This window comes from Condylura cristata, unplaced genomic scaffold (genome assembly GCF_000260355.1).
Source record: "Condylura cristata isolate star-nosed mole 26May11 unplaced genomic scaffold, ConCri1.0 scaffold00008, whole genome shotgun sequence".
Taxonomy (NCBI): Eukaryota; Metazoa; Chordata; class Mammalia; order Eulipotyphla; family Talpidae; genus Condylura; species Condylura cristata.
In genome coordinates, this window is record NW_004567109.1 from 8,466,380 (window position 1) to 8,481,801 (window position 15,422).

Sequence of the window (15,422 nt, forward strand, 5' to 3'; positions counted from 1 at the left end):
CGTGGGCTGCACCCCCCACCATTTCCGAGCCCAGCCACTGCCCCAGTTCCAACTCCCCTCCCCCACAGCGCCTCCAGACCCTCCCCCTGCTCCTGGCCCTTCCCTCCTCTCCCCAAACTTAGCCGGCCTGGAGATCTTTCCTCTCCCTCCCATTCCCCCTGGCTACCAGCACCCAAGAGCCCTGGCCGATGGGGTGGGCCCACTGCACTGCCCTCGGGTCAGGCTTACTCCCCACTGGCCCCGTCCATTGATGGCGGAGCAGCTGAACACCCCCACAGAGCTGCCACAGCCCCAGCCCTTGACACAGATTAGCAGGAGGCAGCCATTAATCAAATAATTATGCACGTAATTAATTGACTGCTTTTGTCCTAAGTGCTAGTTAGAAGAAATGTAGGGATTCCAGAGATTGCTTAACAGCCATGGTGAGGCAGCGTTTAGATCAGGAATTGGGAGAAACTTTGCAAAGACTGCTGGGATCTTGGTAGAGCACCATGGGAGACAGATATAAGTCAAAACAGAATGTTCATATTACTAGGTACAGGCTTATATATTCTATTTTATGGTATTTGTGTGGTGTGTGGGTTTTTTCTTCCTATGAGCACCGCGCCTGAGTGCACCTGTCATCCCTGACTCCACAGGCTCACCTGTTCTGGAAGGGAGCCTGGCCTTTGGCCCCAGGAGGACCTGATCTCAGGCCCTTTACTAACTCCCTGTGTGACCCTGGGCTCGTCACTCCCCACCTCTGGTTTTCAGTTTTCTCTGCAAGATTGCCCGAGCACCAGCTAGGAAGCTGAAGTTAATTCATCAGACACCTACCCCGGGAAAGTAGAAAATACGGAAAAATACCGAGAGTTCAGGCTTATTTTAAATAACACTAAAGATATGTAAGGGAAGGAATCGTCTTATTTGTAGGTGTCTAAACCTCTTTTCCATGAAAATGTCCTTATGAAATGATGGTAGAAGTTAATGATCTTGGTTTTGTTTTTTTTTTTAATGTCCTTAATTAGCAAATCGGCATTGTTACTGCCAGAGGCACCTAGCCTCTGGTAGCTCCCAGCGTCTCCATGTCCAGAGTCTCAGAACCCACCCACCACCCACCTCTCCTCCACAGGCTCCAGCCGCCGCTACCAGGTGAGCGCTCTGCACACCAGCAAGGCCTGCAACGTCATCAGCAAGTACACAGCCTTTGTGCCTGTGGATGTGAGCAAGCGCACATACCTGCCCACCGTGGTGGGGTTCCCCAACTCTGGTAAGGGAGTGGGACCCCAGTGCCAAACAGCCCCAGGGAGCTGGAGGAGGGGCTGAAATTCAAAGCAGCACAAACCTCAGGAAGGGGTACAGGGAAGGGTCTGGGAGCAGGAAACCGCCCCCCCCCCAGATGTTTTGGCTGCTAAGGGATGGGGTACCCAAGAGCAGCCCACACCCCACTGCTCTGCAGGAGGCTGTAGAACTATCCTATGCCCTTTTCCTAGCAGATGAGTATGACTTTGTTGTATTTCTCCAACTGGAACAACGATATGAGCTCACTGTAAAAAAAAAAATTCCAAAATATAGAAAGATAGAAGAAACTGGAACTGACAGTCTTCGGGAAATGAGCACTAATTACCTCCTGGTGTGATCATCCTCCCAGACTTTGGATATCTCCATGTACAGAAGCCAAAAGACAGATGATTTTGCAGGAATTGGGTCATACCGATACGTGCTATATTTAAAATATAGGAGTAGAAAATATGTTTCTTTGCAGATGACTCTATATCATCATTTTAATAGCTGCAGTGTACTTCACGGCAGAGAACTGTCACCGTCATCATCATCATAGCCAATTAGACAGTGTTCCCAAGCTATATATACATATATGGATCATCATTTAAGCCTCAAAACAGCTCTGCCAAGTAAATGCTAATACTCCCATTTTACAGAGGGAGAAACAGAGGCAGAGGGGGGTAAGTAACTTGCCCCAGATGTCCAGCAATGAGGGACAAAGCCAGGTTTGAAATGCCAAGGGGCCCAGAGTCTGTGTCTCCCCCCCCCTCCGACCCACCCCTCTACTACCTCTGAAGGTTTCTCAGGACATAGTTATCCAGCCGCCCTGGGGCTCTCCCTCTCTTCCCCTTACTCCCCGTGGATCATTGTAAGGGTCCTACAGAGGACATCTTGCTGCAAAGAGCATCTTAGTGCACCCCGCCGGCTCTGGTAGTTCCCTCCTGAATGGCCATTGACAAGTCAGGGAACTGGGTTCCGGTTTTCTGGAATACTCTCTGGGAAGCGCTGGCCAGATCTTCAGGGGGACTGGGGAACAGAGGTTAAGAGGGCCCGGAACCTCCAGACGGCATGGTCATTTAACTCTCAGAAGTAAGATTGCACAGAAAAGGGCCAGCCTGTTTCAAACTGGGAAGTGTGTTGCCAAACCCGCCCTCCCCACGGTCACTGCCATGTCCCTCCTCACCGACTGGACCATTATATATATTTCTCAACTCTGCCAACCTGATGGGCGAAGGATCTTCCTTTGGGGGAACTTCTTAACTTCTTTATGAAATCCCTTTCATAACGTGTTTACAAACTACATGGGCTGTTTTCTTCCAGAATTACATGTTCCTTCCTTTGCAACTCTGTTTGTTTTTAGCAGACCTCCGTAAAGAACTGTATTTGGAAACATAATGTTTTCCTCCTTTCCTTTCCTCATCCCTCTTGCTATTCCCCTCCTCCTCTTTTCTTTCCTTATCTGTCATACCCAAGTAATCAAGGATGGTTTCCCTCCCTCCCTCCCTCCCTCCCTTCCTCCCTTCCTCCCTCCCTCCCTCGCTCCCATTTCCGGTCTGGCCAGCAGCCCAGCTCCTCTCCACTGGGCATGCTCACCGTGGGACGCTGCCATCCTGAATGACATCCTCATTCAGGCTCTCTCCTGCCCACCTTTCCCAAGCCATCCTGCTGACCGCCTGTGTGCAGTCTGGAGCTCCCAGTTCAGGACCCCCTATTCCCAGCCCCCTAAAGATCTGCCAGCACTTCCCAGAGTGTAAAACCAAACCCAACTCCCTGACTTGCCGATGGCCATTCAGCATAAAACTAGAAAATGTCAGATTAGGAAACACATTTCAGAGCCACTAGATTAAACAAGCTCAAAGAAAGCTTTCTTTACCTCGGAACTGCTAAGAATGGCTGGTAGGCGAATACCCATCCAAAGGCCCAGAGAGTGAGGCTCAGTCAGCAGCTCCTCCAGGGCACTCTGTTTTTAAAGAACAATTAGCAGACTAGTGGGACTGTAAGAACAATTGGTGGGGCTCGTGACACACTTCAGGGTGCTGTGGCCTCTCTCTCTCCCCGGCACCCCTTCAGGGGCCTGTCCTGAGGGAGGGGCCCTGGGACCTGGATCTCAGACAGTAGGAACCGGGTGTCTCTGAGGAAACCAACCTCTCAACAAGAAAGCACCACTGCTTTGTGAGCATGATCTCAGCAGGAGCAGAGTGGGCATCGTGATCCCACTTTCCAGGTGAGGTAGCTGAGGCTCAGTGCTCAGCACCCCAGCAAGCTAGGAAGAGAGGGGGCCGCGCTCCCCCCCGGGCACCCTGACGGCAGAACTGCCGCCTCACCTGCGCATGCCCTCCTCCCTTTGGATGCTGGGCAGGCTGACGTCAGCATCGGCCCTGCCTGGCACACCGGTGCCCTCTGACGCTGCCTGCCCTCGTGCAGGCACGACATTGCGGACGGTGAGCTCTCATGGCCTGGCCCGAAGGTGGAGGAGCAGCTGTGCTGGCTCTGGACGGTCACAGACCACGCTCGGGGAGGACTCGGCAGCAGGGGACGACAAATGTCAGAACTTAAGTAAGTGCCGCCTCGGGCGTGTTCTGAAGCCTGGCCCCTGAGTGACAGCACCCTCAAGGCCGAGCCCCCTGAGGCCTCTCTGAAGCTGCACTCTGAGCCCCGCCAGGCCAGGGCAGGCCAGGTGTCCAGGGCGCACGGTGGCCTGAGGGGCACAACGGGGCTCAGCGTGGCCGAGCAGGCCACCGTTAACCCAGCTTTGCCCGCGTGCCTGACCACCCACACCGCCCCCTCTCAAGGTCCACCAGCCCCCGGGGCTGTTCCTCCTCCCACCTCTGAGTCCGCCTGGGCCTGAATGCCAGGAAACCTATTAAGCGAGGACACAAGCTAAGAGGCAGTTCCATCTGGCTGGCTCCCGCCATCTGCTTCTTTCAGAATCCCCCACATCTCCCCTTCAGCCTGAGCCCTGGTGCCTGCAGCTTGGGTCCTTGAAGAGCCTCGGGCCTGTCAGCTTGTTGTGACCTTGCGCCAGTTCACAGTGCTTTAACCCTCGGTGTCCTGCATGTCAGCCCGTCTTCTGTCCTAAAGACAGCCTACTTGCTGCCAGCCCCTCCCTTCGAGCCCTCGGCGTGTGAGGGGACGTGCCCTCCTGCCTTCTTCACGCGTCGGCCACCCGCCCAGTCACCAGATGGGAATAGTCTTACCTGGGGGACAAGAAGTGCCACAGATTGAGGCGGGCCAAGAAGGAAAGGGGGTTCGAGCAGGAGGAAGCCCAGGGAGCCCTTCGGAATTAAGTTCTGCCAGCACATTGGCCCCTCAGAGCCTCTGAAACAAGGGGGGCGGGGGAAGCTGCCCCTACCCCCAGCCCCCACCTCCTAGGCCAAAGCGGGGCCTCCCTCTGGAGAAGATCTCTGACCTTCCCTTTCTTTTTCCCCAGCTCAGCACGGGTCCTCACCACAGACCCCTTCTTTTTTCAATCGTCCCCCGGTTCACACCCGGTCTCCAACTTCTAAACTCTGACCGAACCCCAGGCCCTTGCCCTCCCCAAGGGTGACCCTGGCTGAGGCGCACTGAGAGGCGGTTATGGGCCCCCGGCTCACTCCCACCTGAGTTTGTTTGCCCCATCAAGAGCGGAGGAAGCTGAGCTCGGGGGGCCAAGTGGCCTGTCCTGGTGGAGCAGCAGGGACACTGTTGGGGGGGGGGCCACCCCAGAAGCAGAGCAGCCCACCCTGCGGCCGCGCCAGGGGCTGACTCGGGTACTGGAGGGGAGAGGGGCTCCAGGCGCTCAGGCCTCTCTGGCTTCTCCGTTGTAGATGTGGAGCAGAGCCCCAGCGAGGCCTTGTCCCTCGGCCGCGAGAAGTACGCGGCCTCCGAAGGTGAGCAGCCGAGGGGGCCGGCCCCCCGTAAGATGGCGGGGGCTTGCGGGCAGCAGAGCATCCTCTGTCCTAGCCCACCAAGTCTTCAGCGGTTCGTTCAGGCCCGAAAACACCCCCCGTGGGAGATAAGCAGGGCACCCACAATTTAAAGATGAGGAAGCTGAGGCTCAGAGGTGAGGTGCTGACCCCACGCCTTGCAGAGCTGGGCCGGGTCGGGTCTGCCCTTCCCCGCTGGGGACCAGCCATGCCACCCCATGCTAGAATTCTCCAGCATGTGCCCAAAGCTCAGTGAGGGGGGCTGACGGGAGGCTGCCGCCGTCCCCACAGTAACCTTCCGGAGACGCTCGGGACCCGCCAGGGGAACTTGGAGGCCAGGCTCTTACGTGTGGCCCCTCCATTTCAGCCCACCCATACCCACTGGGCAAGACACAGCCAGAGCCTAATGTTAGGTTGGATCTCTGGTGACATGGGGAGTCCCTGTCCCTCTCTGGGCCTCTGTTTCCCCAGCTGGGCAGGGCACCCTGCAGACCGCAGCTGTCACTCTGTGGCTCTCCAGGTCCCCTCCGCAGCCTGGCCACCAACACCCTTTCCTCGCTAAAGGCCGCAGACACTCTCTTCGGATCCAGGTAGGTGGGTCTTGCCCTGGGAGTCAGTCTACCAGGCTTGCTACCCTGGGGCTGAGCCTGATTTGAAGACCAAAGGCAGGCCTGGCTGCCATTTAGGCAAAATGGACAATGTGAAGGGTGACCAGAAGACCCCCCTTCACCCTGAAATTCCACTGTCTTCCAGCATCACAGATGGCAAGTCCCCTCGGGAGGTTCACTTCCACCCTGTCCTTAGTGTTCTCCACCCCTCATGTCCACGGTCCTTGCAAATGCCAGACCTCTTGGCAGGGCTGCACAGACCCTCTGCCCCTGGGCTGGCCAGGACACGTCCTCCAGAGAGCACAGCTTGCTCCCTGTCCAAGTCACTGTCAACGCACGGCGTGACTCCCAGCCTCAGTTTCCCCCGCTGTCATATGAGGTCGGTGGTGGCCTCTGTCACATCCCTCGGCCCTGACTGCAGCACCCGGGGGGTGGGGTGACCAGGGGCTCCGGGGCAGACATTGCTGATCTCTCCCCTCCAGGCTGAACATCAACACATCCAGGCTGCTGACGCGAGCCGCCAAGGGCTTCCTGGGCAAGCCACCGGCCAAGGTCCCAGAGTCCACCCAGGGGAGCCAGAGCTTCGACTACATCCCGCTGGTGAGTACCTGGGCCTCAGAGGTCAGCGGGTCCAGCCACCCCACCTGCCACTCCTCCTCCACAAAAGGGGACAGACTAGCCCTTTCCAGGGGCCACCAGCACCTACCTGCTCCCCTCCCCACACCAGGATGTCGCTAGATGCCAGCGTCAGCACCACAAAAATTCTTTGCAATCTGCTGTCTTCGCTTTAAAAATCCACGGGACTTGCCTTCTACTCGTGAGTGTCGTTTTCAAGACAAAAATAAGCCTTGAAGTGACTCACACGCGAGTAAAACTAACACCCCGGGGACATGAACCTCCTCTAGTAAAAGGCGCCTCAGACACCCCAGCGTGCAGGGCTGGGGAGAACCCAGGTCTGCAGTGGCCGAATCGGGATGCGGGCACCCAGGAGCCTCGCCCTGCCGCATCAGGGCCCCGCAGGGCAGGGGGATCAGAGGGCGCATGAATCTTGTGCTTGAATTCCCGCCCGCCCAGGGCACCGGGCACCGTGCGCGTGCCCACGCCGTAGGTGTGGAGCCGGGCTGGTGCCAGCCCCGGGGAGACCGTCTTGAACTGAACGGACAGGGCCCCTGAGTCCACAGCGCTAAGTGTCTGCTGGGGACGCAAACAGGCATTCGAGGCTCGGGGCTGTGATGGGGGAAGCTGGCTTGTTGAGGACAATGAGGGGAGCACAGGGGAGCAGCAGTCCCAGGGGAGGTGAGTGGGGTCCTGCACCGCCTCCTGCACCCGGGTCTTGGGTAGGCCCAGACCTGCTGGCTGAGGGAATCAGGCAGGAGCCAGGCGCCTGGAGAATGGGGTTTGATGGGGGAAGAGGGGGACAAGCCAGCGCCTTCACATCAGGGTTTAGACCATTGCACGAGGAAACTGAAGCCGCAGCACAGCAGACCTCCAAAGACGGATGGGTTCTAGGCGTTAAAAGGTCCCTGGGGTGAGGGAAGGTGGAGGGGGCCGGAGAGGGGAGCAGGGTGCAGGCTGAAAGGTGGCAGGAAATGGCACGGACAGAGCTGTTTGGAAAACAGACCTGTTGGGACAGGGGAACTGGTGTGGGAGGGAGGAGGCCGAGGTGAGCTGCCCAGGCCTGGCGCAGAGCTGGCTGGGCCGGGGGCTGCGCTGGGCCCCCAAGCCCAGGACTCCAGGCGGCTGGGGAGTGAAGCCGAGGCGTTGGCTTAGACGGCCATGAGCTGGCTGTGCCTGTGGGCCGCAGCACGGAGCTCAGTGAGCCTGGGTGTCCCAGAAGTGCTCCTGCAGCAAGGCCAGCTGAGCTGGGGGAGGTGAGTGTGGACCCTGACTTGGGAGTAGCTGAGGCTCCACAGGCTGAAGTGGAGGGCCACTGAGGGGCTCCCCCACACACAGGTGTGTCTGCAGCTGGCCTCTGGGGCCTTCCAGCTCAACCAAGCCTTCTGCGAGGCCATCCAGATCCCCATGGAGAAGCTCAAGTGGACCTCGCCCTTCGCCTGCCACCGAGTGCCCCTCACCACCCGCCAGAGCGAGCCCAAGACCACGAGCCCGCAGGTGTACAGCAGCCACTCGCCTTGGCACCCCTTCTACGACAGCTGCTCCCCAGAGCCCCTGGCTGAGGGCAGGCCGGACTGGGGGGCCAGGGCCGCCGCAGAGCACACCGGGAAGCTATGGGCCACCGTGGTGGCCCTGGCCTGGCTGGAGCACAGCTCAGCCCCCTACTTCACCGAGTGGGAGCTGGTGGCCGCCAAGGCCAACTCGTGGCTGGAGCAGCAGGAGGTGCCCGAGGGCCGCACGCGGGCCACACTCAAGGCGTCGGCCCGCCAGCTGTTTGTGCTCCTGCGGCACTGGGATGAGACCCTGGAGTTCAATATGCTCTGCTACAACCCGAATTATATGTAGGGGGGCGCGCAGGGAGGCAGGCAGGGAGGGGCAGAGGGGGCCGTGGACTGGTGGGGAACTTTGGAAGCTGCAGCCAATATGGTGCCCTGGACTGGCAATCGGGGTCTGAGTCGAGTTCCAACTCGGCTACCCCCTAGCTGTGAGAGTTAGGCCAGCCCTGCCCCCTGTCTTCTGGGACTCAGTTTCCCCACCTGTGAAATAAGTGGGCGAGGGAGTGAAATAAGAGGGAGTTGGACTGACTCCAGCTGGTTCTAAGGTTCCTTTCTACGCAGGCCTCTGTGGCTTACTCCCACTGTAAGGTGCAGAGACAGAGCTCAAGCCTCAGTTCTCTGTGGGTCAGGGCAATGCTCCCCACAAATAAAAGGGTGGATGGGCGAGCCCAGCATCTGCAAAATGCAAAAGCCCAGACCTGCAGGCGATGCACACAAGAAGCCCTCCTGGGACTGAGGCACTGTGGACAGGCCGCTGACCCCATGCTGGCAGGTCAGGACCCCTAAGTTCCCTTATGAGCCCACTGGAGAACCGGCCTTCCCCACGCTCCGTGGCAGTCGTGAGGTCTGGACTCCGAAGCACCCTGAGTGTATTTCAGTATCAGTGGGGAGGTTACTAGTGACCTCTGATCTGGGGAGAAGAGGTCATCATGACCGGGGAGACAACCAGGAGCCAAAGTTCAGTTCAACCTGTGCAAACAAGAACAGGCCAAAAAGAAAAGACGGCCACAGAGCCAGCAGCGAAGCCAGAGGACACCTGCAGGAATCACTCACGCTGAGGGCTAGAGAGACACGTGTCAGCTGCATTCTAGCCACCGTGGGAGCAGGGCCTTCCTTGCAACAGAGCCACGTGGCTGCAGGACATTTGGAGGCCAGTCCGCCCGGAGGCTTGAAGCTCCAAGCAGGGAGCACCCAGAGACCCCTCCTTGCCCTGCCGGCCCCATCCTGGGCAGGCGGTGACCCCTGTGTCTGCACCCAGCGTCCTGTGGCTGCTGCCCAGTCACCCTGCCCTGAGCACCCCTCTGAAGGTGGGTCTGGACTCACTGGGGAACCCCATTAGCCCAGGACACCAGGCTGAGTCCCCACACCCCGGGTACCCCTCCACAAGGGACCTAACCAAACGGTCCCTTCCGAGTCCATGACTCTGGTGTGTGAGCCCCACAGGGGGTCCCCCAGAGACTTCCCTCTTCAGGGAGATTTGAAGGACCCAAACTGGCCTGTGGGCCTCTGTGGGCTCTGGCACAGTCATGAGGTCTCCAGAAATGCCCAGGTCCTCTGCCTCTGAGATGTCTCCCTCTTCCTGGACAGACTGGCTCAGACCGCCTGTGTGACCTTGAGCAAGTGGCCTGTGTTTCCCGGCCCCTCTTCACCCACCAGGGTGGACTGGGCCATCCAGACTCCTGGAAATCTGCTCTGGGCTCCAAGCTCAGTGCAGGGCACAGAGTAGCCCAGCACCTACCTGCCATGTTGCTAGTGCTCGTGATGTCTGACGGAGTAGCCCAGAAACCAGCGACACTATCCCTCTTCTCCAGGACACATCCCCAGGCCCTGACCCTGCGGGGCCTTTGACAACTCCAGTGCGCAAACAAATCCCGACCTCATCCCTCCCTGGCTTCCCTGCCCGGCTCCAGAAGGTGCAGAGGGAAAAATCCTCTTTGATTTCAATAACTCAAGGACTTTGGGGAAACTGGGTAAGAGAGAGATTTTCAAGAGCTGCAGGGTATTGAGATGACAGACAACTTCAGGAGTCTGTTCTCAGGATCACTGAATGGGACCGAGGGGACTCGGACTCGCTTTAAAGAAGAGGTAAGGACCTCCCTGAGTAGCACATGCATTGAAGGTAGCATCATGGTTCCAGAAGTCCTCAGGTCGGTGAATCATTGCGCCTGTAATTGGCTTTAATCTGGATTAATCTGGATGCATTTGCTGAACAGCCTGGCTTCCTCAGTCGTGCAGAGGGGTGTGTCTGCTCTGCCTGGCTGAAGAATCAGGAGAGTGTGGCTGCTCGTGGCTGTCCCAGAGTCCAGCTTGTAGTGGGAAGATCGCTTTGCTCAGCGCTGGGGGCCTCAAGTGTTGGTCTAAACACTACCACCCGTGTGCTGTGTGACTTTGGCAAGTTGCTTACTTTCTCTGGGCTCCAGTTTCATCTTTTGCAGAATGAGCTCACACCAAGTCATCCTTTCTACCACTTCCTTAAAATAGAGAAGAATTAGTAATTCAATAAGAAACTCTCCTGTGGGCAAATGTGTTGATTAAACACCAGGAAAACAAATGTCTTTAGGTCAGGACAACTCAGTCCCATTAACAAACACGAGTGCACTGACCCCCTCCGATGGGGTGACTCAGCAGCACTGGCCCCGTTTTTCAGCTGGGGAAATGCTAGTCTAGACATCTAGCGAGGAGGGGCTGTGGGCATGGACGTTTGCTACTGAGAGCCTACTGCGTGCCAGGCGTGCTGGGACTCCTCGGTGAACACGTAGCGGGTGACCCTGCTCCCTGGCCTGCCAGGTGGATGTGTCTTGACTGGCCAGTCCCCACCTGCGGTCCTGCCACCTGCGAGTGTGGCCTAAGGCCTATCCAGGTGCTCATCTTGAGTGTTTTGACATCGCTGATGGCACCGCCTGGGGAAAGCTGACCCGGGGGGGCGGGGGGGGGAGGTGCGGCCAGCGTGTAGCAGCTGGGGGCACTCCTGGCGGGCGCTCTGGGGCACCCCAGCGACCCAGAGCTCCCGAGGGTCAGGCAGCCACGTGCACAGAGACAGAACCCCTCTCAGGTCCCTCGGCTGCGGACGCCAGGAACACCAGCCCCACTCTCAGGCAGACTGACCTGGACTTGTGGGTCAGCAGCATGGGTTTCCAGCCTGCACCTGTGTCTCCCCAACCTGTCCCCTGCCCCCAGAACAGGGAAGGTCACCCGCTGTCGGCCAGGTCCTGAGTGAGTGATGACGTAGCTGCCTCCAAGAGCAATGCAGATGGCTTTCACGTGCGTGTCTGGCATTTGAGAAAGCACGCTTCCCTCACTCGCTGCACCCCCAAGCTGGTCCACCTGGAACAGCTGTCAGGAAAGGCTTCTCAAAGTGCCCCCTAAATCCTGACTTGCCCCCTGGGGCTCCCCATCTGCCCTTATTGAAGCTGTTTCTCCCGTTCTTATCTACTGCGCCCCTTCTCTTTTCCTTGGTAGGCACACCCAGGGAGCGGGAAGTGAGAAAGCAGTCTCCCCCGACCTGTGAACAGTCTGCCCCCCCATCCATCTGCTTGGGTGACCCTCAGCCTAAGGCTTGTCCAGGTGGGGGACCTGCTGTGGGGCGGGGGGGCTGCCTCCCACAGCTTGTGCACTAGAACACCCCACATGGCTCCCGGACACTTCCTCAGTGGTCAGAGGGGAGAGCAGGGCCTCACAGCCTCCAGATGGACCCCAGCAGATCTTCCTTCCCCCCACCAATTTAGCAGCAACTAGAGAAGTCAACAGAAAAAAAAAAAAAAAATCAGCATATCCCTCAGCTGTAACAGTGCCGGGTTAAAATACCAGGGCAGGGGCGTGTGTGGCACTTTGCAGCCGGTTGATCTGATCCCAGCGATCTGCCCTCAGGTCAGGGGCGCAGCAGCATCTCCTGGCCGGGCCCCACCAGGAGCTCCAGGAGCTCCACGTGCCAGGCCCCAGCCCGGCCTGGCCTGCCGCCCTCCAGGACCCGCCCCCGGCCCCCTGACAGCGGGCTTTCTCCTGTCCTGGGCGCCCAGCCGCTTCCGAGACCACGCACCTTGCTCGGTGTGGCCCAGTGTGGCGACCTGCGCGTGGTGTAGTTCCACTGTCTGCCCCAGTGGCTTCGGCTCAAGTGGCACGGCTGGTGCGACCCCAAGGGCCTACAGTGTGCTGCTCCTCCCCACCCGGTCCCCACAGCACCTGTGACGTGTCCTGTTCTCGGAGTCCACATCGTCCTCACGACCTGAAGCCGGTGGCTGTGCAGGTGTCGTGAGCATCTGCCTTTGGCCACCGGTCTCCGCCGACAGTGAGCAAGCCCCACGCTGGCCTTCAGCGTCTGTCCCCAAAGGAATGTCTCCTTCGTCCACACGGACGCTGTTCAAGGCTGTCGCTCATAAAACCTGTGTCTCCTGGACGCTAGGACGAAGTTACACTTGCGTCTGCCCTTTTGTTCTCAAAGCCGATACCTGACTTTCAAGCCAGTGGCTGGGCCATGTTTCTCGCCCTCAAGGGGCGCGTCTGCCACGGCCTGGGGCCCCCCAAGGGGCACCACTGTCCCAGTTTGCTGCGGACTGAGGAGGTGGGACTATGGGACCTTCAGTTTTAAAAGTGAAAGTTTTACCGCTCAGCAGTAGGCGTGAAGGGGCACCATGTTTCCCTAGAAGCAGAGCCTGAGATAAGGATTCATAGGGTACGTGGGGGATCCCAGGACATGTCCTAGGTCAGTGAGGAGGTCGCCTGTAAGGGGCTGTCCCGGCAGGTCCCCACACCCAGCAGTGGGGTGTGGACCTTCATCCGGTCGGGGCCCCTGGCGCCAGAGCAAGCACACACCTGCAGGCTGGCTGGAACAATGGGGTGTGACAGATCCACCCAGCCACAGGGTGGGGGCCGCACCCCCAGAAACACTCCTCGGCGCTCGGGGCCTGCCGCCGTGCGCAGCCCAGCTGGCATGTGCAGCTGAGTCAAGCACCAGGCCAGGACGTGGGCACCTGCAGATGTCCATGGAGATGTACATGGACGTGAGACGGGCCGTGGGGGACAGCGAGCAACCCCAGCACCTCCCCCCCCAACCCCCCAGCACCTGCTCCGGCATCTCTCCAGAGCTGCTTTCCACACTTCTGGGTTTTCTCAGAAGCCCTCGGTCATCATGAAGTGATTTTACCTGAAAGCTGTCGCGGGCCACCAGGCTGCCTTGGAACCCACACACTGACCCCCAAAGTCAAACAGGGCTCCTTTGGAAAGCTTGTAGCAGCTGGCCTTGAATCCTCATAATCAGTCACCCCGTTACAGCTCTCAGGGAGAGCTGTGGGAATTCCCAAGAGGCCAGAAACCTGGCAGGATGTGCTAGTAGCTCCTAACAGGAGCAATTCCAGGGGCCCGCAGGCTGAGACGGACAGGACCACAGAAACACAGCCGCGGCCCTCGGGGGTGGTGTCAGCCGGGGAATAGTTGTCACTGAGCTAGACAAACCCTTTCCCTGACAGCCCTCTCCCCCACATACAGCGCTAGGTGTCCGGGGTCCCTGGAGTCCTTCTGATATCTCACTGACCCGCATGAGCTGGGTACCCCCCACCTTCCTACAGAACTTGCTTCTCAGTCCTCTTCGCCTGCTGGCACCCTGTAAAAGTTGGGGGGATTGGCCCTCCCTGGTGGCGCAGCGGGTTAAAGCACAGCACTAAGAAGCTGAAGCCACCTCCACATGAGTTCGATTCCCGCCTGCCCCGGAGGAGTCCACATGGCGCTGCAGACCTCTCCTGACCCGCCCGCTGCTCCCCTCAGCAGTGTACTTCGTCGATCTGCCTGTTCTGCTCCCCACTCTGTCTCTGATGAAGCCTCTCACCGCCCCTGAGCCTCTGGCCTGTACCCCAGTCCTGTATGTACAAATAAAATAAATCTTAAAAAAAAAAAGTTGGGGGGTGTCCTCCGGGATGCAGTCAGGCCCCAGCCCCTCCCGCTGCGAAGAACACGCTCAGGGAAACAGGGACTCTAGAAGAAGACAATGACATGAGCCCAGTGTCTGGTCGTTGGTCCCCGGGGTGCTCTGACCTATGATGCCGGGGCCGCTCCGAGGCACTGCTGGCCCTGGAGAGCCTGAGTTCCCTCGGGCACCCTTAATCTCTATCCCGGTGTGAAAATGAGAAAGAAAATCGAGTCCCTGCCAAGTTATCTTGTTCTGCCACCCTACAGCAACCAGTCCCATTTGAGCATCACCTAGTCTTCCAGTCATGAATCCACTCACTCAAAGTACAACAACCTTGGAGGAAGAAAGGGACATGTTTCCTATGATACAAGATACTCCGCTGTTGGTCACCGCAGCTCCTGAGCCACTGAAGATTTGGGGGTTGAGGAGTGTCTATGATGGTTCCCTCAGCCACTCACTCCAAGCAGCACTAGCCACTCTTTACACTACTCCCAAGTTCCAGTATCCTCCAGGTTGAAGCACGGGCCCTCCGAGACCCTGACTGAGCTGTTGTCTAACCTCTCCTGGCTTATAAATCTGTGGCTCCCCCAAAGCAGGAGCCCAGGGGTGCGGGCGGCCTCGGCTCTGAGCTTGCGGTGCTGTCCCAACACTGTCCAGCAGAGGGCGCGGTGGGCGTGCACAGCCCGCCAGGCCCTAGCCGCAGATACGTTTGGGAAGAGGAGCCGTAGGGATGAAGGCGGCTTTAGAAGCTATTCCTGTCCGCTGTCAACAGCCTTTTTCCCTGCTAAAAATGGGAGATTCGTGATGACTAGGAGGCCCACTGAAAGGCTGTGCTGGTCACGTAGTCACCCATGTGTCCAGACAGCAGGCTAGCTCACCTGCAACTAGATAGGTGACCTCAGGCCTTCCCTGCCCTCCTGCTCCTCTCTCCACCAAGTCTTCTCTCCTCTTTCAATGCCGAGCCAAAACCCGCTTCTTCCAGGAAGCCTCCCAGGTGTCCTTGCAGCAGCCGCTCTCTACAGCCTATTTCGAAGTGTAACACACGTGTGCTCCTACCTCAGAGGCGCAGCTCGTGGTCACATGTGGAGGTTCCCCTGGGCCGGGCCTGTGCACCCTCATCAAACTGGAGGCGCTGTAAGGGCCCGGACTGTGCCTTCTCCACCAGATCAGGGGTTTTCTCCATCACTCTGTGCCTTTTTCTAGACAATTCCATGCAGGCCCCTGACCCCTGTTTTAGGACTCTGTCTACTTCAGTGATCAGATGGGGACAGGCTTCTCCACTCCCCAAGGGGGTAGCTGACATGAGCCTTGTTCTAGGGGCAAGAGATAGATGGAGTTGGTCAGGCAAAAAAAAAAAAAAAAAAAAGAGGGCCCTCCCTGGTGGCGCAGCCGGTTAAAGCACTGCACTAAGAAGCTGAAACCACCTCCACATGAGTTCGATTCCTGCCTACCCTGGAGGAGATCCACATGGCGCGGCAGACCTCTCCTGACCCGCCCACTGCTCCCCTCAGCAGTGTACTTCGTCGATCTGCCTGTTCTGCTCCCACTCTGTCTCTGGTGAATCCTCTCACCCTCC

General features: G+C 58.4%; 1 protein-coding gene across 1 annotated transcript in view; it reads left to right on the forward strand.

Annotated features, from left to right (window-relative positions):
- VWA5B1 (von Willebrand factor A domain containing 5B1) overlaps positions 1–8,236 on the forward strand; it is a 33,469-nt gene extending 25,233 nt beyond the window's left edge. Inside the window, exons 16-21 of the mRNA XM_004678567.1 lie at positions 1,112–1,249; positions 3,688–3,807; positions 5,070–5,132; positions 5,689–5,758; positions 6,259–6,376; positions 7,730–8,236. Coding sequence (XP_004678624.1) covers positions 1,112–1,249; positions 3,688–3,807; positions 5,070–5,132; positions 5,689–5,758; positions 6,259–6,376; positions 7,730–8,236 — 1,016 coding nt within the window. The remainder of the gene's footprint in view (positions 1–1,111; positions 1,250–3,687; positions 3,808–5,069; positions 5,133–5,688; positions 5,759–6,258; positions 6,377–7,729) is intronic.
- The last annotated feature ends 7,186 nt before the right edge of the window (positions 8,237–15,422 follow it).